General features: G+C 41.6%; 1 protein-coding gene across 6 annotated transcripts in view; it reads left to right on the top strand.

Moving 5' to 3' along the window:
* TMEM266 (transmembrane protein 266) overlaps window positions 1-25,818 on the top strand; it is a 54,757-nt gene extending 28,939 nt beyond the window's left edge. For 3 of the 6 annotated variants that reach the window (XM_087972477.1, XM_087972476.1, XM_087972478.1), the window contains 8 exons: window positions 2,866-3,020; window positions 5,622-5,695; window positions 8,491-8,547; window positions 9,279-9,417; window positions 10,304-10,419; window positions 12,860-13,049; window positions 23,575-23,637; window positions 24,465-25,818. In XM_087972477.1, the coding sequence (XP_087828603.1) occupies window positions 2,866-3,020; window positions 5,622-5,695; window positions 8,491-8,547; window positions 9,279-9,417; window positions 10,304-10,419; window positions 12,860-13,049; window positions 23,575-23,637; window positions 24,465-25,084 (1,414 nt within the window). In that variant the 3' untranslated portion in view covers window positions 25,085-25,818. The remainder of the gene's footprint in view (window positions 1-2,865; window positions 3,021-5,621; window positions 5,696-8,490; window positions 8,548-9,278; window positions 9,418-10,303; window positions 10,420-12,859; window positions 13,050-23,574; window positions 23,638-24,464) is intronic. The other 3 variants (XM_087972480.1, XM_087972481.1, XM_087972479.1) reach the window with 1 other exon arrangement.
* The last annotated feature ends 348 nt before the right edge of the window (window positions 25,819-26,166 follow it).

Here is a 26,166-nt window from a genome sequence, read left to right as displayed (position 1 = left end):
AAACGTTCAATTTGTTTTAGAATTTGCTTGATCAAAATGGTGCCTCTTTATGTATCTTACTTAAAACTGGAAAGAAATTTCTCTCTCTTTTTTTTGCAATTTATATCTAGACAGTTCTGGGAACCGTCTACCAGGTAAAATTCAGGCCTCTTCTACCACTTATCTAGCAACTGGAAATGTGTCTGATGGATGTTTTGATGGTTCTTTGGTTGTAATCCTTTTAGATGTCTGTGTTTATAATAATACACCACTTTTAAATGACGGTGTAATTTACAAAATACACACTTCTTACTTACATCCCTAAAGAACGATCTACATACATTTTGTAAGTGAAGACTTTAAAAACGGGATTTTTCTAACCAACCCTGATCTTTAATCGTATCTTTTTGTTGGTAGTAATTTCAGACCCATTCCAATGTCTTTATTTCTCCCCACTTGTTTTATTTTTGTTTTTAACCAGGTGAGCCCCAGTTAAAATTCCAGCTTTATATTCCACAGTGGCTTTAAACACAGGCATCTCTGCCATCTACTGTCCATTCTGGGGAATTTTTAAAAATCACAGAATTAGAATAAATATTTAGGACTGACATATAAAGAAATGAAACAGGAACCTAGATTTTATCCTCTAGAAATATTGACGGGAGGAGGATGCGGTTATTTATTTTTAAATGTAAGTAGATCATTTGGTAGCTACACTTTTAGAAAATACTGCAACGAACATCACTATAACTCCTGCGTATCTGTAATTAGCCCCCAGTTTTTGATAGATGGCATTTGAAGTCCTGAGAGAATGACTTGGGAACTTTATTAGTAAATTTTGGGTCCGAGTTTGGTGCTCTCTGTGTTCTGTTACATTATGTAAAGACTTCATAATAATTTGCTCTAGAACATTAAGTCCTGTAGAGAAAGAACACGTTCGCTTGCGTTGGCAGAAGTTTCAAGGAAGAGTAAATGCTTTGCATACAGAAAGGATTCCTGTTCAATCAGTTGTTGGTGTCTGAAATTAAAATTTGCAGGTAGCCAGCGATGGAGAAGACCTCTGCAGTAAACTGATCTTCACCGCTGGCTAAAACAATTTAGTGCTTCGATTCGGTATAAGGCAGCACGCATTGCCTTCACCGTCATTACTTTACTCATACAAAATGTCAAAGCGTAGGAATAAACGACGCAGGAAACTGCAAGGAGCAGTAATGTTTACTTCCATGCCTTGTTTGTTTGGATGCTGAAGTTGTATGAAGAATTTGGTAGGCTTCCTACCTGGGTGCTCCTTGATCCTCTGAAAAATAAAAATCGGAAATTCCCGTTCACACACCCCGTGAAATGAAACAATCGGATTTGCAAGTCATCGAAGAAGGTCGCTTAATCTAGATGTAGAAATGCTTTTCAGTTTTTAGACCTATCTAAAGGAGTCCTAGGTTCTGATGGCTACTGGCTTTCAAGGACAGTTGGATAAGGTCAGGCGGGAAAATAAAGCTGGTAATGGATAATAATTCCACTTTTGAAAGCCACGTGACTTTAAGCTGCTTTGGCTCACCTCTTGGAGAGATGGATGGCATATAAATTTAATTAATAAATAAGTACCCACTAAGGGTGACGATCAATAGCTGTGGGTTCTTGAGCTTGTACCTTCTTCTGGTCTTCTAATTGCCAAGTGCATGGCCTGAATAAAAGAGTAGCTGGAGTAGAAAGACCTTCAACGTCCCTTCCAGCTCACTCATTCTATTCCTTTGGTCTGATCCTGCATTGTTTCTCTTCGCTATCTGCGCATTTTGTACAAAAAGGAACCATTGGGGGTTGAATCCGGACTCTCGACTTATTACACGGAGAAATTTGCAAACTGGACGCAGTGAACACGGCACGTTCACTAAGTAGATGGGTCGAGTAGATATGTACCATAAAGATACGTTTCATTAAGGTTATTGTGTGGTGCTGATTTAGGGGCTGGATGAGGACCAATTGTGGAAGCTCCGTGGATATTTTGTCCAGTCGCATCCTTTCAGCCCAACTATTTACGATCCCTGTTACAGGGGTGAAATGAAATGAAGTTTGCATCCTGCATCCAGAAGGAAAGGCGGGATATAAATTTGATCGAGAAGAGAAAAAAATTAAAAGAGAATAGAATAGAAAAGAGAAAAATAGAATAGAATTAAGAATAGAGTAGAATAGAAAATAGAATAAAATAGAAAATAGAATTAGAAGAATAGAGTAGAATAGAATAGAAAATAGAAGAAGAATAGAATTAGAAGAATAAGAATAGAGTTGAATAGAATAGAAAATAGAATAGAAAATAGAATTAGAAGAATAGAGTAGAGAAGAATAGAATAGAGTAGAATAGAATAGAGAATAGAATAGAATAGAAGAATAGAATAGAATTAGAAGAATAGAATAGAAAATAGAATAGAGAATAGAATAGAAAATAGAAGAATAGAATAGAATTAGAAAATAGAGTAGAAAGATAGAATAGAATAGAAATAGAATTATAAGAATAGAATAGAATAGAATAATAGAATTATTAGAATAGAATAGAATAGAATAGAATAGAATAGAATAGAATAGAATAGAATATTGAAAGAATAGAATAAGAAATAATAGAATAGAAAATAGAATAGAAAATAGAAAATAGAATAGAATGAGAAAGAATAGAATAGAATAGAATAGAATAGATAGAATAGAATAGAATAGAATAGAATAGAATAGAATAGAATAGAATAGAATCTTTGGAGGTCTTCTAGTCCAACCCCCTGCAAAATAAGAACGGACTCCTAAATACCGCTGGCTGCTTCTGTCTTGCTCTTCTTTACCTGCCTGCCTTTTTCTCGTCTGTCTTCCTCTTCTTCCTCCTTCCCTCTCTTTTTCTTCCTTCAGATCTAACTGGCTTAAGCCGTGCTGTGGGAGGCGAGCGGCCGTCTGGCAGGTATTTTTGCTCAGTGCGAGCCTCAACAGTTTCCTGGTAGCCTGTGTAGTTTTGGTGGTGATTCTTCTGACCCTGGAGCTCCTAATAGATATAAAGCTCCTCCAGTGTGAGTAGCAGGCCTTTATCGTTGCTTTTTGGGGGTTTTTGTTTTGTTTTTTCATTCCTGGAATGTTTGAGCAAACCATAGGATACAGGCAGTCCTTGGTTTACAACAGCCCGTAGAGTGACCGTTCGAAGTTACGACGGCACTGGAAAAAGGGGAATTATGACCCTTTTTCATATTTACAAAGACTACCTGTATGCCATGGCATAAAACCTCATGCAGCTACAAAGGGGGAATAAAAACGATTATTCAGACTGGTTTTATTTGAATATTGTTTCTGTTTTCCCTCCTTTTTTTTTAAACAGCAGCAGACATAACCCTTATATCCTCGCATTTGCAGATTTGTGTGTTTCTGTGTTATTGCTTTTCCAGCATAAAAACACACCATTTTGTTCGGTGTTTTCAGGATTTGAAAAGTTTAAGAAACAACACTTAGATGGTGTTTTTTTTGGTCATAAACTTTTTTATTTTATTTAACAAACATTCCATCTTTTCTTTGTACAATGTGTCATCTGGGTGCATATATCTTGTGCATACTATTTGTGGTTAATACAGTTTCCTTACCATAACAACAACAATTACATTACATTCTTATTTTGAACTAGTATACATAATATATCTTATCATTATAACCATCCCCTTCATAACTCCTTCCCCTCTATGTTCCTATATTCATGTATGTTTATATATATATATATGTATGTATGTATGTATGTATGTATGTATGTTTTCTTAAGTTTTCGGTACTTACATGTATGGCATTCAGCTTTGTTCGGGTATTTTCCCACGTCATTGTAGTTGTTCTTTTAAAGTTGTCGCAGCGTTTCAGCAGAATCTCATCTGCCATCATCAGGCTTCTGTGAACAGATGAACACTATACAGAAGTCTGATGATGGCAGATGAGATTCTGCTGAAACGCTGCAAACTTTAAAAGAACAACTACAATGACGTGAAAATACCCGAACAAAGCTGAATGCCATACATATACATACATACATACATACATACATACATACATACATGTGTGTGTGTGTGTATATATATGTGTATATATATATGTATGTATATATGTATATATATACACACACACACACACACACTATGTTCATATATTTAATTTCTAATTTCCATTTTTCTTTTCCAATCATTGATAAAGTGATTCCTATATCATATAATATTCAGTTTGTTCTTTTCCTTTAATTGGCCAGTGTTAACCTATTCATTCCTGCACGTTCAACACTTGGATGTTGTTTGTTATTTGCCTTTCTTTTGGTTTGGGGCTAGTTCCAGTGAAATTCTTGCTGTCAGTTCTGGAATGTACGTGTGTACGTGTTTTGTGTGTGTGTGTGTGCACGTTTACACGTACATACACAAACATACGCCCCTCTTCGTGTCGGCTTAATGCTTATATTGATTTTGTCTTCTTATGGCCAGGAGGGTTTTCTGTGCATTTTGTTTGCAATCACTGTCATATTCTCATGTTATGGTAATAGGTGTGAGCTCAACAAGATTCAGGAAATCCTTCTATGAAAAGAAAGGCTTCCTTATGTTGGAGGTCGCAGTATGGAGCAAATATTGCCTCCTTCAAACCTGTTCGTTTTGCAGGATCCAAGCTGGGTCATTCATAGAGACCAAAGACTTAATCTTCTGAGCTTTAAAGTTTGAAATTCCCCAAGGACTAAAACCCTGGTCCCAACAAATGACCCAGATTGGATCTTGAAACATTATCCTGAGACACATATATTTGCCTTCATTCATGTTCGTTTTAAATCAAGAGGTCTCCAAACTTGGCAACTTTAAGACTTGTGGACTTCCAACTCCCAGAATTTTCCAGCCAGCATAGCAAGTTTGGGGACCCCCGTTTTAACTCATAACCTGATGTTCTGGAAATTCCCCTAAATCCTTTATTTATCCTTAAATAATCCTTTATTTCCCATAATATCGTCTGAACTAACAGCGTGCTGTGAGGCCAGCTTGCCAGGGGAAAACTCCACGCGGGGCAAGAGTTGCATTAATATCAAAGAAATGGTGAAAGAGAATCATTAAAAGAAAGCAGGGGCAGAATGAAATGCAAATGACAAAAATTAAAACACTTTTTAAACTTTTCATTTAAATAATTCAATTGAAGTATTACATTGTGCCGTAGAGGGCTGGCCATGAAGAGATGCCCCATTCCTCTCTCTTATCAGACTATCAATATATGCTCTCTTGTTTTTACTGATGCCTTCCCTGTATCCATCTTAAGGTTTCTGCGACTTTCGAGGTTTGAGCTTTGCAAAATGGGGATATTAATTTAAGAATGAGAAGGAAAACGGACAGCTGCTTTTAACTTTAAAATACATTTTAAGACTGGCCGTTCTATGCGTTGCGCACCTCCTAGGGCTCGTGGGATGTGTTGTTGCCAGGGTGGGAGGTGAGGGGGGTTATTATATTATTTTATTAATTTATTATGTGATTATTCTCTGCTATTAGTTTTATTGTTTTACATATGAGGTTTTTACATTTCCGTAAGACGCCTCGAGTCACCGAATAGGTTGGCAATACAAATTTCCTAAAATAAAAATAAAATAAATATCTAACTTGCTTTTTTGTCCTTAATTGTAGTTTCAAGTGCATCTCAGTTTGCTGGCATCATTCACTGGATCAGTCTGGTTATCCTATCGATCTTCTTTTCAGAGGTAAGAGAAACACAAATTGTTACTGTACGGAAAAGAAATATGGCTGAATTTTCTTAGAGGAGAAGTTTTTTTTCCCGATCCTTCAGTAAACATATTTTTAATTGGGACTTTGGGGTTTCAGAAGAGGCTTCCCCTAACTAATTTTAATGTTCCAATGGTGGAGGGAAGACCAGTGTACAGATCCCAATTAAGAACAGAGAATGTCCTCGTCAGTCTCTTGAGACGAGAAAGAAAGAGCCATAAATAGCTGCTTTTATTGACAGATGCTTCTTCCATTGTCACTTGAAGTGTTGAAATGAGTGGCACGATCAATAGAAAGGATTGGCCTCTACAGTGTTCCAGAGGGCTTAGTTGTGGCATTGTCTGCAATTAAAGACATCTCACTTAATGATTAGAATTAAAAACATCTTGACTAGCGCTGGGGATGGTTGCCTAGTTTGGGTCATGAAATGTCTGCGAGAAAGCAAGCTCAGAGAGCACCAAGTAGCCCACAATCCTCCCGTACTTCTTTCTCTTCATCTACCATTTCCTCCTCCTCTCCAAGAACCCACCTCCCTTCTAGGACTGATGATGTTACCTAGCTGGATAATGAAACGTCTGCAAGAAAACCACCAAGCTCAGAGAGCACCAAGTAGCCCACAATCCTCCCATACTTCTTTCTCTTCCTCTTCCATTTCTTCCTCCTCCTCCAAAATTCCACCTCCCCTCCAGCACTGATGAAGTTACCTAGTTGGGTAATGAGATGTCTACAAGAAAGCAACCAAGCTCAGAGAGCGCCAAGGACCCCACAATCCTCCTATACTTCTTCCTCTTTCTCCTCCTCCTCCAAAAAACCACCCTCCCTTCCAGCACGGATAATATTAGCTACTCGGGTAATGAAACGTCTGCCAGAAAACAACCAAGCTCAGAGAACACCAGGCGCTTCCCAAAGGCATCTCAACCTGCCATCATACTCTTAACACCTCCATTTTTCTCCCTTCTCTCTTGGAATTTAATTTGCAGCTTCTTTGGTGCAGAGGTGTAGTCTTCAGGTTGTGCTATTTACATTAAAAGTGCCGCAAAACCAGCTTCCTCTAAAACGTCACAGGTGCATGGATCCAGTACAATCCAAGAGGATATTATTTTAGAGTTGTCACCATTTGAAATGTGTAGCAAATCGAGTGTAATCCTCTGTGGGTTATTATTATTTTTTCTAATGGTAAACTTCCTAGAACTTGTTCTGCCTTAGAAAAGCGCAAGAAATTTAGAACCCAGAGTAGTTGAAAAGGCGTCAGATCTCTGCACACACGGCCCATGTATACCAAATCGTTTAAACCAGGGGTGTCTGTGTCCAATCTTGGCCACTTTTTTTAAGACCTGTGGACTTCAACACCCAGCTGGGAGTTGAAGTCCACAGGTCTTAAAAGTGGCCAAGATTGGACACCTCTGGTTTGAAACTGTCCAAATTCTGTTAAACTCTTTATTTACAAGCTTGAAGTGCCTGCGTCTTAAGAGATTTAATTTCTCGTTGCCTGCTTGTCAATGGCCAAATTCATACTTCATTAGGAACATATTTTCTTGCCAAACTTCAAATAAGGCATGAAATTGTCTTAACAGCTGTGTTCATTTAAACCGTGGGCAGGCTCATTGTGCAGTCCTGACACCCCCCACTCAATCAGCAATTGGGTTACAAATGGATCGTTTTAACCCTGGCATCATTTCAGGCTCATCCCTAATTAACCATATCACACATATGGGGACGGGGGCCTAGATCTCCCTTCCCAGCTGAACAGCCCAAAGATGACATCATCCTTTGGAGGTTCCCCCCCAAAAAAATTAGGATTAGCCCACAGATTCCCCTCTCGCTGCTTGTTTTTACAAGGTTCTCCTCAATTTACGATGGTGGTTTGGTCATTAGTCATTGCAGTCCTTAAGCAGGTCGCCACTTTTCCGCCCTGAGAAAAACCATTTGTATTTGCAAATGGTCTAAAAATGTTTGGCAGCTTAAAATCTATGAAAGGGAGATTTATTATTTTATTATTTTTGCACTAACTTGAAAGTCGGATCTGTGGAGACTTAAAGAATTGGAGAATGGCTGCTATTAAAACATGAAAAGATCAGTCCTCATTAGTCTGGGATTTTCCCTATCTTTTCCATTATTCCCAGAACAAATTAAAAATAGGGGAACACATTTTCCGTGCTGAGCTGCCTTTCAACACCCCCCCCCCCCCCCAAAAAAAAAATTGAACTTCCAAGAACTTGGAGCATTTAAATACTGTGCTTCTATAAAAAGGAGTCCGTAATGGCAAAATACAGAAAAATCTTTGGGTCATGTTCCTTTTACTCTCATCTCTTTGATTAACATTAATACCATTGGGTCAATCATACCTTCATATTAATTTCTATCCAAAGCCGCTCCCTGTTGTTTCGACCAGAATGTATGTAGGACTTGTTGCTTTCAATTTTATTTCCCTCCCTTTAAAAATCATTCAAAATCAGAAACTTTTTCTGTGAAGAAGCCGGCCTCTAAATCCCATTGTTTTTCCGAGTTTCTTCTTTCCTTCCAATCTGATGCACAGTCCACACATACCTCACTGGCTCCTTATATGTGACGCTGAAAAGTCATGTCTGAACACGTAGTACTGAATATCAGTTGCAAGGAGCAGACAGAAGAAGGGCATCTTTCGAAGAACGGAATAAGCTTTATATATATAACTGATGTCAACATTTTTTAAAAGGAATGTGAAAATGCATAAATGCTAATTTCCTCTTTTCTCCCTCCCCCTCTTATGTTTCCCAACATGGACTCTCTCTAGACTATTTTGAGAATAGTCGTACTTGGTATATGGGACTATATTGAAAACAAAATAGAGGTAAGTCCAAAGTAATGAATTTTTTTTCCTGACCTGTCCCTCTTGGTATGCACCGCTCATGTGCTTTCTACTACCTGTTGTAGCAACCAAGTTAAAATCAAAATGCAAGGCGGGATATTCTGCCAAAACTCTAGCTCTGTTTTTGGGCCGCTATTTGGCTGTTGTTGTTTTTGGCTGTTTTTTTTTGTTTGCCGGTTCACCGAACTGCACAGAATCTTAACTACCGGTTCACAGAAACCGGTGCAAACCGACAGCAACTCACCTCTGGTCATTTACAGTCTCTTAAGTGAATTATTGTCAGTCAAGGATTACCCGGAATAGGATAATCCATTTAAAATGTGATTACAGTAAATATGACGAATGCAGTATAGGGAACATTGTGGATAAAATAACCAGTATAGATCCAAAGAAGAGGAAGGATTGGATTGCCACTCGATAATGTCAGGCACAAGAAACCAGGATCCAGGACAGAGTTCAAAATTAGTACGAGTTTACTTCCTGTTACTTATATACAAGAATCTGATCTTCTCAAGGTCAAGGCAAATTGGCACTAGGTAAGAGTCAAGGGAAGTTCACCGAGAGCTGGTCTTAGGTCTCTTGTGGCTGCACAACGATTCCAAACTGATGACACATTTGACCCCACCCTCGGTCTCAACCTGGTCTTCTCCTGCAGATAACACACGTTCGAAAATAACATATACGTGATTCCCGTGTAATCCTTTTCCCATTAGGTGTTTGATGGTGCTGTGATCATTTTATCTTTGGCTCCCATGGTGGCATCGACGGTGGCTAATGGGCCAAGCAGTCCATGGGATGCTATTAGTCTCATTATTACTCTGAGAATTTGGAGAGTCAAGCGAGTTATTGATGGTAAGTCAACAGTGAATTATTGTTTTGTTTTTAACTTGGTCGTGCGCTGCCCTGAGTCACTTCGTTGGTGAAGAGGACTGGCTGTATAAATTTGAAAAAGCAACGAATAAAAATAAGCCGTTCCTTTGTTAAATGGATAAAACCTGTATCTGTTTTAGACTAATTGCGAGTGGAAAACACAGCTTTAAGCAGTTGACCCTCGCTGGGAAGATAAACAAATTCCCATTAAGTCACATGTAATTATGTGTAAAAATAATAATAATCTGCAGCAGGATGTGGAGCTAGGAAAAAGAAAGAGGCACCAACTCAGGAGCTGAGCAGTTCAACGCTTGGCAATTTTTATTTTTTTTAAAAAAGAAACCGCATGTGAAAATCCACCTGTGATCCATTAGACCAATATTTCTCAACCTTGGCCCTATTAAGATGCGTGGACTTCAACTCCCAGAATTCCCCAACTGGCTGGCTGGGGGATTCTGGGAGTTGAAGTCCACGCATCTTAAAAGGGCCAAGGTTGACAAACACTACATTAGACAATCAGAGTAGAACAGGTTTTCTGGAATGAGGCAATCTCGCTTCCATTTGCCCCCCAGCTGTCTTCCTTTTAAAATCTGTAAAGCAGATTTGAGAAGATCTGAGAAAGACTTGGAGGGTAATAGGTGATTTTGAGAAGCAGAGAGAATCTTATCTTAAAGATGGTTGTTCAGAATTATCCCCTCTTCCCAGTTCTTTAACTCACCTCATTTGTCGAGGGATGCATTGTGACCCCTTCTGCCTAGATTACTACACAGATAACGTAGGAGGTCTGCCTTCGTAGCAGCTGATAGGTAACAGAGAACAGCCTACTATCCGGTGTGAAATATCCTATTTGTACGGTTGTGATTTGTAGCCTACGTCCTACCGGTTAAAGTGGAAATGGAGATGGTGATTCAGCAGTACGAAAAAGCCAAGGTTATTCAGGACGAGCATCTGGAAAGACTGACCCACATCTGCCAAGAACAGGGGGTGAGTAAGGCACAATTATACTTTCACGCCAACGTCAAAGGTTTTTGTTCCTGAATTTTGGCTTTGCTTAAACTGAAATCAGGCAGGCAGGCAGGCAGGCTTGTTTCTGCTAATAAGCCAAAAGTCCGTGTAATAATTATATCCAATCAAATCACTGTGAGTTCAGACCGTAAAAAAATAAATAAAGTGCAACATTGACTGATTAACATTACTCATTATAATCCTCTTTTAATGACCCCATAAATCCTTGGTGGGATGGCGTCTGGGCAACCGAATAGAGCTAGCAGTGTGTTTACTGGCCGGATGCCCTTCCTGTCGCCAATGAGGAGTTTTATTCAGTAGATATATTCTCATTGTGCCCAGAGAGAGAAATATCTCCTTTTACCTAGGATCAAATTCACAGCCTCCTGATTGTGAGGCAGCAGCTCTACCTTTAGGTCATGGCACCACTCCGACTGATTAACATTACTGCCCAAGCTATGATAAAAGGAACTGAAATTGGGTTGGACCCATCAGACACCACCAAAAGGTCTTTGGAACTGCACACATCCAACACTCTTTCAGTCTTTCTTCCTCACTGCAGAAGTCCTAAACTGGATCATTAAGGGTGGATGGGTAGAATTCCTTCTTTCCTCTAGCAATATTACACTTAACTAATTTTTTTTTTTGACTGGGTCAAACTAGATCAGGTTTCCCAGTCTTTGGGAAGGGATTGCCCCAAACCTGCCCTAGGTATTGAAGAATCCTTGGGCCTCTTTCAAAACTGACAGCTTAGGGCAAGGGTCTTCAAACATGGCAAGTTAAAGACTGGTGGACTTCAACTCCCAGAATTCCTGAGCTAACATGACTGGAGGAGGAATTCTGGGAGTTGAAGTCCACCAGTCTTAAAGCTGTCAAGTTGGAAGACCCCTGATCTAACACCTAACAATCTATCATCTCTCTCTCCCCTCTATCTATCTATCTATCTATCTATCTATCTATCTATCTATCTATCTCTATCATCTATCATCTATCTATCATATCTATCATCTATCATTTATCTATCATCTGTCTGTCTGTCTATCTGTCTGTCTCTATCTATCTATCTATCTATCTATCTATCTATCTATCTATCTATCTATCTATCTCTATCATCTATCATCTATCTATCATATCTATCATCTATCTATCATCATCTATCTATCTATCTATCAATCATCTATCATATCTATCTGACATATCTATCATCTATCTATCATATCTATCTATCATCTATCATTTATCTATATCATATCTATCAATCATCTATCTATCTATCATATCTCTGTCATATCTATCATCTATCTATCATATCTATCTGTCATATCTATCATATCTATCTATCATCTATCTGTCATATCTATCTATCTATCTATCTATCTATCTATCTATCTATCTATCTATCTATCTATCTATCATCTATCACAAGGGTCTTCAAACTTGGCAAGTTAAAGACTTGTGGACTTCAACTCCCAGCATTCCTGAGCTAACATGACTGGAGGAGGAATTCTGGGAGTTGAAGTCCACCAGTCTTAAAGCTGTCGAATTGGAAGACCCCTGACTTAGGGTATGAAACAGGCTTCTAAAATGTTGGTTAGACAGCTAGTCCCCGACTTACAACAGTTCATTTAGTGACTGTTCAAAGTAACCATGGTCGCGTAATCTAAATTCAGATGCTTGGCAATTGGCTCACATTTATGACGGTGGCTGTGTCCCAGGGTCACATGATTCCCCTTTTGTGACCTTCTGACCTTCAAAACGATGAAAAAATCATTGTTTGGTTCCTCTGATGCCAGCGAAAAATTAGGAAACAGAAAACCTCTTTGGCTGAATCTTCAAAAATCAGTACGCAGGCTGCAGTCATAGAATTGCTATGTTTATGCCTTTAGCCTAAATGGAACAAGGTTTTTTTTTTAAAAAAAAAAAATTAAAATCTGGGTGCCAGAAACTGCATCCTGGTGTTTACTCTGCCCATTTCTTCGTTAGCCAATGCTCCATGCTCCATGCTTGACTGCCAGGCTGCACTTATGCCTTTTGGCCACAGGGTGGCAGCAAAGGCACTCTTATGCAATTCTGGATGCTTATTTAATATTTTCTCTCCAAATTATTTGTGGATTGGGCGGGGGGAGTCAACCCCTTGACAGCCTTTGGCAGCCCTTGAACCATTGTTACATCATCCTAAAGGCCTTTCCAAACTGGAACTGTGCATAGAGGTGAAGCTGGCCATTCTTACAGGTGGTGCCCAGGTATGTGGCCTTCAAACTCTGATGCCGAGATGCCCTTTTAGGATGCACTATCAGAACACTGTGCCTTGTGTGGACATCTTCTGTTACACGCAATACACCTCTTCACATTGCACATGTTAAAAGAAAAACCTCTAATTTTTCTCTCTCCCTCCCTCTTCCCCCCAATCTCTCTTCAGTTTGAAATTCGACAACTGCGGGCACATCTGGCCCAGCAAGACTTGGACCTGGCAGCTGAGAGGGAAGCAGCTTTGCAGGTGCCTCACATGCTTAAGAAACAGACGGGCAATCGATACAAAGTGGTAGCCACTGGAGGCGATTCCGATGACGAAACCTCTGAGAACATCACGGAGTTGCGTCCGGCTCGGGGTAAGTGGCCGAGAGTCCCTGGATATGTCTCCCTTTTTTGTTCTTTTTTCTTTAAGTGGAGAGGGTTTAAGCTGTGGTATTCTTTTACATACATACATACATACATACATACATACATACATACATACATACAATCAGCGTTCCAGCAACTCTCATTCCACCCAATAACTCTGAGACAAACATCGAGACAAAAGATTCCTTTTATTTGGATAGTAATTGGCACAACTGGGGAATCCCGAATCAGAAAGTTCTGGGCTTCCTTGCACTAAGTAAAAAACTACAAATCCATCCCCTGCACCCATCATCCATCACATGCCCCAATCGCCATCCATCCCAACTTGAGACTTCCTCTCACTTCGGTGCAAAAGAACCTGACCTTGAATCAGAAAAAGAATGTTATTATGTTTCACTAGATATACTCCAATATATTCCCCCCTCCCACAGGTATTGCAAGGTGGGAGCATTGGATCTCAATATGGCTTCCAAAGCTGACACATACATACATACATATTTTATTAATCTTCTACTATTACATTTAATTAGTGCTTAATAAACATCGTGTTGTCTGGGTTATTTTCTTTGCTTAACAATACACATTATATTCCTAATCTTTACCCCGTTTTTTCCAGCCATTGACATGTAGCTTTCCAAAGTGGGTTTGCATCCCAGTTTCATTAGTCTACTTATTCTTTTACATCTGAATACATGCGCATAACTTTATAATTTATGCATATATTCCTCAAGGGTTACATCAGGAGTGGAAGGGAGTAGCACAAACCTAAGTAGTGTTGAAATCCCCGTGCTTTGCACCTTAAACTTTTACACTTCCTAGGGTATATTTCTAGGTAGCTAGAAGCACAGAGTGCTTCAAGCTGGGTCATACATAAAACATGACAGATCCGCCAGGCAAATAAATCATTCCTGAACGCCTGTACTTAAGCGCACTTAGAATTCACAGCCGGCTTGAAAAACAAGACGGACTAAAATCAATTAGAATCTGTTTTCAAGGTTTGTTTTTGAGAGAAGGGAAGTTAGGTTGCAGTCTGGTGGCCTTCAGACAAACGAGAATTTCCCTTTTGTTTCTAGCTGGACTAAGTACGTAGTCCTTGAGTTACGATCACACAATTGAGTCCAAAATGTATGTTGCTAAGTGAAACATTTATGAAGTGAGCTTTGCCCCCATTTTACAGCTTTTCTTGCCACCGTTGTTAAGTGAATCATTGCATTTGTTAAGTGAATGATATGGTTGTTAAAGTGAACCTGGCTCCCCCATTGACTTGGCTCTTCAGAAGATCGCAAAAGCCGATCACGTAACCCCAGGACGTTACAACCGTCATAAATATGAGCCAGTTGCCAAGCTTTGGATTTTGATCATGTAGCCATTGGGAGGCTACAATGGTCGTAAGTGTGAAAAACAGTCCGATGTCGCTCTTTTCAGCTCCGTTGTAACTTTGAACGGTCACTAAGTGAATTGTTGAAAGTACTTTAAGAAAAACAAGTCCCTCGACTTAAAATTGATCCCGGATAATTCAGTTGAGTTTCATGGAAATCACTCTTAAAGTGTACAGTCTCTTCAGGGCCAAGGTGAAAAAACGGATCCGATTATTCTTGCAGACGTGTCGTAAATTTCTTTTTATCTTTCACTGCTGTCCAAGATAGAACCATCCACATGTCTCAAAGAATGGTTTAAAAGAAAAAAATCAATGGGACTTTCTTGGTTTTCTCCTTTGTAAACATTTCACTTGGGTGGGATTCAAATTTCTTAACAAATGGTTCTGTGGACGTGGCCTAATTTATGGCTGTGGCTTGGTCATGTGACTGGGTGGGCGTGGCTTGCTGACTGGGCGTGGCTTAATGGTCATGTGACTGGGTGGGCATGGCTTGTACGTAAATATTATAAATGCTTATGTAAATATTGATTTTTTTTTTAATTAAAAAGGAGCAACTTTTACCCCAAATCAGGCAAAGCAGACAGGCAGATTGAGTCGCTCACAAAATCACAGATTCATTCAGAGATCTATCTTTCTGCAATCTGCTACCTGAGTCTGCACTGAAAAATAGAAGCTTCAGTCCTAAGGAAGGTGCAGCTCTGCTTTTAGATTAAGCTAAATCTCCGGGCACAGCAGCTGATGATAAGGGGGGAAAAAAAGGACAAATAGCAACTTACTAAACAGGCAAGTTTGATGGCGTGCATGCCAGGTAAGGAGTAAGTGGGAGGGGCCAGCCAGGGGCACAATTTGCCGGTTCTCCAAACTGGGCAGAATCATAACAACCGGTTCTATAGAACCAGTCCGACCAGGTAGAATCCCACCCGATTTCACTGCTCACCCAAGGAACTTCTTCAGTTCTGCAGCCAAAAGTTTTCAAAGGAAAAAAAAAAGTATAGTTGCCTTTTGGAGAGCGGGGGGAAAAAGGCACCTTTGGGACAACCATGACCTGGATGGTTGAGAGTCTCTGTAGGCATTGAACCATCCAACGGATTTGAGCCGTTGGTATTACTTTATGGCTGTGGGTTGATGGTAATCTGTCTGAAGAGCAGAGGGATAAAATAGGTTTATTTCTTTGCCGTGGAAATATTGCTTCTTGATTTCTTCAAAATCTTCTCACCTGGAGATCTTTCAGTCCAGGTTCAAACAATGGCCTTTTTAGTGAGCAGGCCCTGCCTAATTCCGGAGAAAGGGGATATTCCCCCCCGAAGCCAATTCGATTTCCCCCACTCATAAAGAACAATGAAAACCTTCACCGGGAGCTATTTGACCGTGAAGAGTTTCAAACCTGCAGGAGAAAGATTAGACTTTGCTCATTTTACAGACCCCTTTTTTCCTTTCCCCTCACCCTGAACTGTTGTTTTTTACGGTGAGGGCTCGTGAGTTAAAGCTCCACCGAGATCGGCACGAATTTGCCTGCGTCACGTGGCATCTGTATCAGGCCTCTTCAGAGCCAAATTTGAGAGCCCCCCGCGGGCCCTGAGCATCCTGGAAACCTTTAGAACATCTCCCCCAAATTGGCAGTTAAGAACAGGGAACAGCTATGAAACACAGGAAATGATGTTCTGGCAAGTGGTAGGGATGTATCAGTTTGAAAATACTTGCGTTAAAAAAAAGAGAGAGAATTTCTGATAACAGTCTGGTCTCATTTTCTGGGGGGAAAGGCAGAGGAATCTTTGTCATGTTAAAAAAAAAAAAGGAAGGTTTTTCTTTTGTTTCCAGTCTGCCAGTTGTGTTTTGAATGATCTTAGTCAGTGGTCACCAACCAGTGGACCGGGGACCAGTGGTGATCCATGAGAAAATTTTGGTGGTCCGCAGAGAAAAAAAGCAATTAATCCAGGCTGCGCAGGAACACAAGGCTTGTGTCGCTTGCATTGCGAACAACACGAGGTAGTGAGGGGAGGGGGGAACTTGCCCCACGCGCCTGGCCTGGCCACCGGCTGCTTCTTTCTTTCTTTCTTCTGCTTTTGGCTGCACGCAAGGAAAGCAGAAGTCTTTCTTCTCTCCCCCAAACTCCGCCAGAAATGAGTCTTTGGGACCCTGCAAGGCCTCCTTGCTCCAAGAGGCTCACAAAGACTCATTTCTGGCAGAGTTTGGGGGAGAGAAAGAAGGACTTCTGCCACTTCTGCTGCTTTCCTTGCATGAAGCCAAAAGTCTCCCTCTCTTTCTCCCCGTGAGAACGGAACTGGAGACAGTATCCTACAATCCCAAATAAAGAACGATCGACCGTTAGGAAAATGGGGTGAGGGATTTTCCTGCAGACTTTTTGGGGGATTTTCCCAGGGTCTCTGGTCCGTGGGATTTAAAATGATGAGTTTGGTGGTCCCTGAGGTCCAAAAGGTTGGCGACCCCTGATCTAAGTCAGTATTTCACATCTTAAGATGGGTGGACTTCAACTCCCAGAATGCCCCAGGGATTTAGGGAATTCTGGGAGCTGAAGTCCACCCACCTTAATAGTTCCTCAGGTCAAGGCAACACCAATTTAAGTGGCTTCTGATCCATGATCATTAAGGCTGCCAAGCTAATTAGGAATCCTATTTTTTTTAAATCCTTTCGGTAAATAATGCTTATTGTGGACTAAGAAGATCCAGCTTGAATCCCACTCACGTATTGGTGCCTAGTTCCCCCAATTTTTTTTTAAGTTGAATGTTTTTATTCTTCTTACGATGTTATTCTTAAGATCTTCTTATGATGTTGTAAGCCACCCCGAGTCACTCAAGAGGGAGATGGGCAGCCTATAAATGTAATAAATAAATTGTATAAGCAAATTCCTCCATACATTGCAAGCAGGATCATTTTCAGGTAGTCCTCTACTTACAACAGTTCGTTTAGTGCAGAGGTCTCCAACCTTGGCCACTTTAAGACTTGTGGACTTCAATTCATAGCTGGCTGAGGAATTCTGGGAGTTGAAGTCCATGAGTCTTAAAGTAGCCAAGTTTGGGGACTCCTGGTTTTAGTGACTGTTCAGAGTTACAATAGCACTGAAAAAAAAGTGATTTAGGACCATTTTTCACACTTATGACCATTGCAACATCCCCATGGTCATGGGATCAAAAGTCAGACGCTTGGAAACTGACTTGTACTTATGACAGTTGCCATCTCCTTTCACTTAATAATTGTGTCGCTTACTTAACAATTGCAGTGATTTACTTAACAACTGTGACAAGGACGGATGTCAAATAGGGCGAAATTCACTTTGTAAATGTCTCCCTTAGCAACAAAACTGTTGGGCTCAACCGTGGTCATAAGTTGAGGACTGCCTGGGTAAAGGCTCAGAATGGAGTCCTTGCAACCAAAGCTGAGGTCTCAGCTTGCCTTTTTTGACCCTGTGTGCCTCTAGCCAGATTGCTGCTCTTAACAGATTCAATATGCCAACCGTTAGCTTTGCTGCTGTAAAACTGCCTTTAAATCTTAGGGAAAAAAGGGGCTTTTGCCTTTAATGGAGTACTAATGGCTCCTGAACCTCTTAAAATGTCCTTTATGAGCCTTTCATCTCTTCCACCACTTGTGAAACCTTCTCTCTTTCTGTTTTTCTTCTTAGACTTTGCAGAAATGCACTCCTAATTTGTTCAAAGTCAGAGGGTTTTTTTGGGGAAAATCTTTGCAAAGAGAATGGCCTTGAAATTGTGTTTAATATTTCATTTATTTTTTTTAACTTCTATTTTTCTTCTGTTTGAGATGCACTGAACTCTTTTCTCCTTTTCCGTGGTTAATTCCTGCAGCCGACTTTGTCTAGCCATCCATTAAAACAATTACAGGTCTTTGGGACTTCAGAGTGGGTGATTATTCGGTTTTTCCCCAGAGACATCAAGAATCAGTTTATTAAATGAAGTCCCAATAAGGCAGCCAAACTGGGGAGGCAGTAATGACATTAAGGCTGTTTTTCATCCAAGGGACCAGCCTTTGTTCCACAAATGCAAAATCTATATGGATAAAATTTGGGGTGTGTGTGTGTTATTTTCACAGAGACCCCCGGGAAGTGAATGCAGTAGCATCTTTAAACAGATTTAATCACAAATCAATTGTCCGAGTTAATATCAAAAGGTGGTCCAGAAATATTTGTTAATGAAGGAATGCCACAATGATAAGAGAGGGTTATTACTGAAATGTCGGATAAATGATCCCAGATGACATAAACATATTAGTCAGGGAAAGAAGCAAATTGTTTATTTCACAATAGCTTTTGTGATCTTCTTTTTTGATTATTAGAGATATTTAATTGTTCAGAACTCACCCAAGTAATCAATTGATTTAACGTACGTGTGGGGAAAATCTTTTTAAGGGGCCCCAGCCCCATATTTTCATTAATCTTCTGTAGTTCAAGTCTGTGGCAGGAAGAGATTCACTAAATTGTAATAAAAATCAGATTTTTTTGTAAAAAAAAAATCAAGCTTTTTTGTTCAGTAAACTGGAGCACTCGGCTAGTTTACCAGAAGATTTGTCTAACCAACTAGTAATCCAAACCTTCTTACACCTTGCAGAGTTTTAATTACAAGTGGTCAGGGTTAGGGTAGAGGAGGGGGGGGGAAGAGATTTTCTTCTTGTGCTAAGAAAAAGGAAATGATAGATAACAGCATCTCCATAGCTGATATTATTGTGAGGTTGTTTAGAGGCAAAGCTTTAATGAGAATAGACCAGATGTTTGGCTGCAAAGGGTCCCATATTCTGATTTGTGGCTTCTCCTGATGGGGCTTGGAAAGAGTTTCCAAGTGGTACTACAGAAAATATCAAGGTAGTTATACTGTAGAAGGCTGTGCAGTCCTTGGTGCTGAGTTTGGTTGTGTTCTTGGGGACATTTCATTACCCAACTATGTAACTTCATCAGTGCAGGGAGTGAGTTTGCTCTCTTTATATACTAGTGGCTTGCTGTGTCATGTTAGTGGGTGGGGTTCTTGGTGGTTTCTTGATTAGACTCTTGTTATTTGATTGATTGAGTTAGTACTTCCTAGATTGGGATATTGTTTTCTGCTTGATTGTTGTTCTGGTATTAATCTTGGTGTTCATCTCTGCTTATCTGGCTATTGGTTGCTAGGGAGGGCATTGTTTTGGTCTTTTTGTTTCCTTTTCAGTTTTAAGATTGTGTCTTTTGAATGGTGTGTAGATGTTGTTTATCTCTGTGTGCAAAACGTAGCAGAAAATGGTGCCATCCAAAAAGAACAAGGCACTGATGGCATACTTTTAGCTGCCACCTTGACTTTTTTGACCCCCACAGATGCCTGTGACCCAAGCATTTGTTCCACATAGCTGAGAAAACTCGAGTTTATCTTAAAAAGCCTTTTTTTGAATGGCTCCCTTAGCTTTCAAATTCAATCCTAGCAAGCAGAAACCCACTGGGAGTGATGGAAAAGATTTGTTTTGTTCTCTAAAATGGGAATCAGGAAACACAAAATGCTTTTTTAACTCCTAAACTGAATCTTTTGCAAAGCAGATGATGAGGCTGGTGGGTGGGTTGCAAATGCAGCAAAGTTGCTGGCTTTGTATCTGAACAAATGGCTGACATTCACGGAACGTGAAAAGCATTTTCTGAGACCCCATGAAGTGCTTTTAGGTGGCCAACAGCAGAAAGATTACACCTGTCACCTGTAGTTTGGGAGAGAGGCTGAATATTTCAGTTTACATCTTCTCTGCATCAGAGAAAACTTCAGGCTCGTAACTTTCCTGCCAGAACATAAAGTACTCAGAACATTTCTCATCCTTTATGGGAGACATGATTTGAACCTGAATTATTTACACTCGCTGAAACCGATCTTACCTGAGGACATGGAGCTGACCTGCTTTTATTTCTCTCCTTGCAGCGAACAGTTAATTTCACCTCTGTGACTCCTGCAAAACGCTCACTTAAAGAAAAGGGGTCCAGTCCAGAGCTAACAGCCCTAACTTGTTCATTGTCTAGGTGGTTCTTTTGGGTGAGAAAAACTGAAAATTGGTTTGTTTTTCTTGTAGCGAGGAAAGCCATCACTCCTTTTCAGAACTGGTTTTAGCCAATTACAGCAGTACATTTGAAACTCACTGAATTTGGTCCTCGACGCATTTTGATGTGGAAATTTTGTCCCGATATTCATCATTTGTTTGATACTCAATGCACAAGATATAGAATTTGTAGGTGTCAGTGACTCACTACATTATTTCTTATGGGAAAATTTTGTTTGTTTGGTAATCACCATTTCTGGTACACATCATCACTTCCAGAACCAATTAATGATGAGTACCAAGGTATCACTGTAACTACTTTGGTTTTGATCTACTTATTGGCTTATTTCCTTTCCCGTTTCTCTATTCCAAATAGTACACCTTCTCAGGATGTGAGATTTTTGCCACTACTTCTGTCTTACCTTTTGCTGAAAACGTGAACAGAGATTGGGGATGTTTTTTTTTAAATATTTAACGCTCACAATACAAGGATGCAGGGTCGTCTGTTGAAATTAAATGGGGAAAGACTTAGGACGGGCAACACAAAGTTTGATACCCACTGGAAGAAGGTAGTTGATAGAAAATGACATTAATGGATCTACATCAGGGATCCCCAACCTTTCGACGCCGCCCGGTTCCGGCGTCAGCTGAAGGCGCCATCTTTTTGACGAAAAATCACTTCGGTGACATCACGGAAGTGATTTTTCGTCAAATAAGCGGCGCTAGTGCTTCTGGTGAGCTTTTCGGGTAGAAATGGCTTTCTACCGGAAAAGCTCACCACGCATGGCGCCGCCATCTTTTTGACGAAAAATTGCTTTTTTACCAAAAAGATGGCGGCGCCAGCAACCAGCGACCCGGTAAGGCTTGTTCCGCCGGCCCGGTACCCGCGGACCAGCGGTTGGGGACCCCTGATCTACATAATCGCCAGGAGTTCAGCTGAACTTGAAAATGACTTTAGAGATGATTAAAGTGTAGAATTTGCTGCCTTCAGGTGTCATGGTGAAAACCATGGTCCTCAAAAAGGTTCTAGACCATAGTTTCTCAACCTTGACAGCTTGAAGTTGGGTGGACTTCAACTCCCAGAATTGAAGGTCAGAGTTTCTCAACCATGAGAACTTGAAGATGGGTGGACTTCAACTCCCAGAATTGAAGGTCAGAGTTTCTCAACCTAGCTGGCGGGGGAATTCTGGGCGTTGAAGTCCACCCAACTTCAAGCTGTCAAGGTTGAGAAACTCTGATCTAGACAATTTCTAGAGAGGCTTTCTGTTCTGTTGAATTTCAGACAGCATCCCTTAAATACCAGCTCTTGCAGGAACAACACTGATTTTTTTTTAAAGAGCCCCAAACACATCTGGATGGCTGCTGCACGGGCCTGAACCACGGTGGAGGAGCTAAGCTTGTGCAGATAGCCCTTCCTTCTTTACTTCCGCAGCATTTTTGGATCCATGGCATCTGCGGCGTGGGCTTGCCATGGAGATACCTCCAGCTGGGGATCACTCCTGGCCACTCCTGTCACAACGGGTCACCAACGCTGCAGGCAGCCACATCTCCGTGGGGTTTTGGTAGAAGCCAGCGACGGATGAAGGAGACAAAACGCATCGAGCCTCACGTAGCTGACAAGCCTCGCAGGGTTCCCCTGACCCCCACAAGCTTCCCTTGAGCTACACCGGGGCTCCGTTCTAAACTCAGACATTAGCGGAGAAGCCGCCCTAGGACTGCAAGGCGTTTAAAGATCAACAGAGGCCAAAAACAAACAAACAAACAAAAGCTTTTTAAAAGCCAGCGGAACCAAGAGGGCAGCCAAGCTTGCTCCCTTTCAGTGTCAGGTTAGATTGCCATCTCCAAGAGCTTCATCCATTCAGGTACCGAGCACTCCACACGGCTTGAGTGCTGCGTACCCAGAAAACATCTGTTTCTTTCACCTACAAACCACAATGGGTTGTGAAGAAGGCTGGGCTGTAGCCACAGAGACCCAGGGGGGGCTTGAGAGATTCCCACTGAAAAGGATCGAGCGAGGCCTGACTTCTCCCCTCCCTCCTGAAATGGTTTTTTTTTTTTAAATGCACATAAAAGATGCTTTTAAGGCGTTCAGCACGCCATAAAGCCAGCAGATCAAGTTGCATACCCAAGCTGGGTGTTCCTGCCCACATGTGCTTTCTCACCGGATTATTTTTGCTACTTCTAACCTCCCCCCTTTTTTCCCCCCTCCCCATCACGTTAGGGCCACGACGTGGGTTGACTTCTGCCATTTCCGTTGCTGGTTAATTTTAGCCTTCTCCCAATTTCTCCAGTATCAAAATAGGGTGTGGGGTTTTGTTTTTGGTTTTCTGTTTTGTTTTTTAACCAAAATCTGGAGGGGCAATTGGCTTCATCCCTCCCATACGTTCTGCCAGGCGGCTGGCATTTTCGTCTTCAGTATGCACGGGTTGCTATCTGGCCAGAAACTCTGTGAAGGAGGTATTTAGAAAAGCGTGGAAGGGGGGGGAAAAAATATCGAGAATTTACCCCCTTAGCAAATTACATCATTGTGACCTCTGATGACAGCGAGGGATAGTTGATCAGAAGATAAGGCCACCAGGAGTCACCCTGCAGGGGAGATGAGTAGCCTAAAATTTTAATTAATCAATTAATAAGGATGCTTTACTAAGGTTTGATTCCTTACTCCTAACTAAGAAGGGAAGGCCCCAAAATACAGTGAAATAAGTATGATGAAAAAGCTTAAGAGACTTAACGCTGTATGACTTACTTGCATTTTTGAACCTTTTTTTTAAGCGCGTGTCTTTCTTGAGTAGGTGAAAAACATAATTCTGGAGATTCTTAAAAGTTAGCAGGAGCTCTCAAGAGCATCAAGTGTCCATCAGTGTCGTAGCTGGATACATGAGCTGGGAATTTTTTCTGTAATAGGCATTTTACAACATTGGGGGGGGGGGTGTTTTTCCCCCCATTTAAAATAGCTCCAAACACTCTTTCAGAAAACACATGTTCCCTCCTTTGTATAAAATAAGATATTGATTCAGTGTCTTCTGAACTCTGGAACCCTGTCTTGCAAGTCTTGACACACACACACACACACACCCCCCATCTACGGTTGGAGTTTCCCGTGAATGATTCCCGTTTTGCCTTTCTAGAGACCACGGTGAAAGACGACATGAACAACTACATCAGTCAATACTACAACGAGCCGAGCAGTGGTAAGCTTGGATTTGGAAGCTTAAGAGGAGTCCCTAGGGAAGGGGGGGCCATGCCCAGAAGCGACCTGATGCCCCCTTCTTAGCTCCCTCCTGAATTTCAGGAAGAGACCGTCCGTCCTTCTGTCACGGCGGCAAACTTCCTCCTCCCTTTGGGAACATTATCTAGCCTATTAATGGGAGGGAGGAGAAAAAGGGAAGGAAAGGGAGGGAAGGAAGGAGGGAGGGAAAGGAGGAGAAAAAGGGAGGAAAGGAGCGGAGGGAGGGAGGGAGGGAGGGAGGGGAAAAGGGAAGGAAGGAGGGAGGGAAAGGAGGAGAAAAGAAGGGAAGGAGCGAAGGGAGGGAAGAAGGAAGGAAGGAAGGGAAAAGGGAAGGAAGGAAGGAGGGAAAGGAGGAGAAAAAGGGAGGAAAGGAGCGAAGGGAGGGAGGAAGGAAGGGGAAAAAGGGAAGGAAGGAAGGAGGGAAAGGAGGAGAAAAAGGGAGGAAAGGAGCGAAGGGAGGGAGGAAGGAAGGAAGGGGAAAAAGAGAGGGAAGGAAAGGGAGGGAGAGAGGGAAGGAGAAGGGAAGGAAAGGGAGGGGAGGGAGGGAGGAAGATAGCAAAAGCACTGAAGACTTATATGCCGCTTCGCGGTGCTTCACAGCCCCCTCTAAGGGGTTTACAGAGTCAGCCTCTTGGCCCCCAATAATCCGGCCCCTCCATTGTCCTCAAACAATGCTTATCCTCCACCCTTTTTCCAGACAGAGCTCAGGGCTCCTCATGGCTAGGCAGGCACTTCTCTGGATCCAAGCTAGGGGGGCGGTCTTTTAACCTTTGACCTCTTTGCCCACAGACAGCGGTGTCCCCGAGGGGGCCTTCTGCGTCATTACCACCGCGGCCATCGACGTCCACCAGCCCAACGTCTCCTCCGACCTCTTCATGCTGGAAATGCCGATGAAGATGATGGAGAGCAACGGGATCTCCACCAGCGCCGCATCGGGCAGCGCCTCCCGATCCACGGACAGCTCGGTCACGCGAGCGCAGAGCGACAGCAGCCAGACCTTTGGCTCCTCCACGGACTGCAGCACAACGCGGGAGGAGTCCTCCGATTACTGCCCCTTGAAGCAGCCCTGCCAGGCAGCCCAAGGCGCTCAGGTCAGCTCCTCCTCTCCCCACCGCAGGGTCCACAACGCCGTCGTCCAAGAACTGCTCTCCTCCTTATCCGAAGACTCCTGCCTAACCCAAAAGGGCCTGGACCCCGTTAACCTTAAGCTGCCAAGCCCGGCAGGGTCGGCCACCACCAGCCCCGAACTGGAGCGCCACGTCAACATTTACAACAAAAAGAACCAAGAGAACTTTGGGGTCTTTCAGAAAAAGCCAGTCCTCCCCTTCCAGCAGAAGACGCAGGTGATCAACAAGTACACGTCGTTGGAGTCCAAACCACCCAGGTTCCACAGCATCCCAGATTCCTAGTCTTGGGTTGGGGTGGCGCGGTTCAGACGGTGGTTCGCCGAGGGGTGTGGGGCACACACTTAAAAAGCTTTAAAATGGGACCCTCGGAGAGCATTCCGAGGTGGGTGTTTTAATTTGGATTTCAGAAGTGGAAATTCGTTTTTCAAAATGCATGAGTTACGAGCGCCAGCACGAGAAAAAAAGAGAGAGAGAGAAATTGACCAATTCTGCCACCCGGAGTTCTTTGGGTCTCACCCTCGAGGGAAAGAATTAGGGGGCAGGGGAGGTGAACGTGGTTAAAAATGACCTCAAAATATGTATAGATTCTTACTTAAGGTGTCTGGGGGTTTTTGGGTAGCCAAGTGAACACAACAAATCCTACCCTTTTTACTGAACTTCGGACAATCTTCTATAAAAACTCATCTCCCTCCTAACGGTTTCTTACGACGTCCCCTTTGTATGTGACGACTCAATTATGAATCCCATTTGTATGGACAGTTATTTTTAACCTTCCTGGGGAGGGGGAAAAAAAAATCACCCCGTTTTTCAAGAATTACTTTGAATGATGCTGCTCAAGGACATCTTTAAATACTTTAAAAGAATTTTAAAGTAAGTGTTCTCTTATTTTTAGCATGAACTTTGGGGAAGAAATATTTTGGAAAAACAAAATAATTATTGCCTCCGTGATAAACAGAACCAAAATGGGCATTTTACAAATACAATTTTAATTAAAATATTTTTTTTAACAAAAGAAATATTCTAAACCAGTGTTTTCATTTTGTTTCCTAGCTGGAAGAGCTGATCATACAGCAGCTTTTGTTTAAAAGTATTTTTTTTAAAGAAAAATATTTTAAACATGAAAGTTTTAATTTAGAATTGATTTTTTTTCTTCCATTTCCACCACATGCTCAGGGACACTCATATTACTCTTGTGTGTATTAAATTCAAAAGCTACCAGCTAGTCATTTCCACATGGAGTAACTTGTAACTTAAATTATAAGAGCTGTTTAATTCCCAGAACCCACCGGTTGGAAGCGTTCAGAACATTGTACCTGCCAATTGAGATAAGCATGGAGAACTGTCTACTTCCAGTTACACTCAGA

This window comes from Notechis scutatus, chromosome 11 (genome assembly GCF_049901735.1).
Source record: "Notechis scutatus isolate UNSWTSFEM ecotype Mainland chromosome 11, rNotScu1.2, whole genome shotgun sequence".
NCBI classification, from domain to species: domain Eukaryota; kingdom Metazoa; phylum Chordata; class Lepidosauria; order Squamata; family Elapidae; genus Notechis; species Notechis scutatus.
The sequence above is the reverse complement of the archived record's forward strand: the minus strand, read 5'-3'. Positions and strand labels throughout refer to the sequence as shown.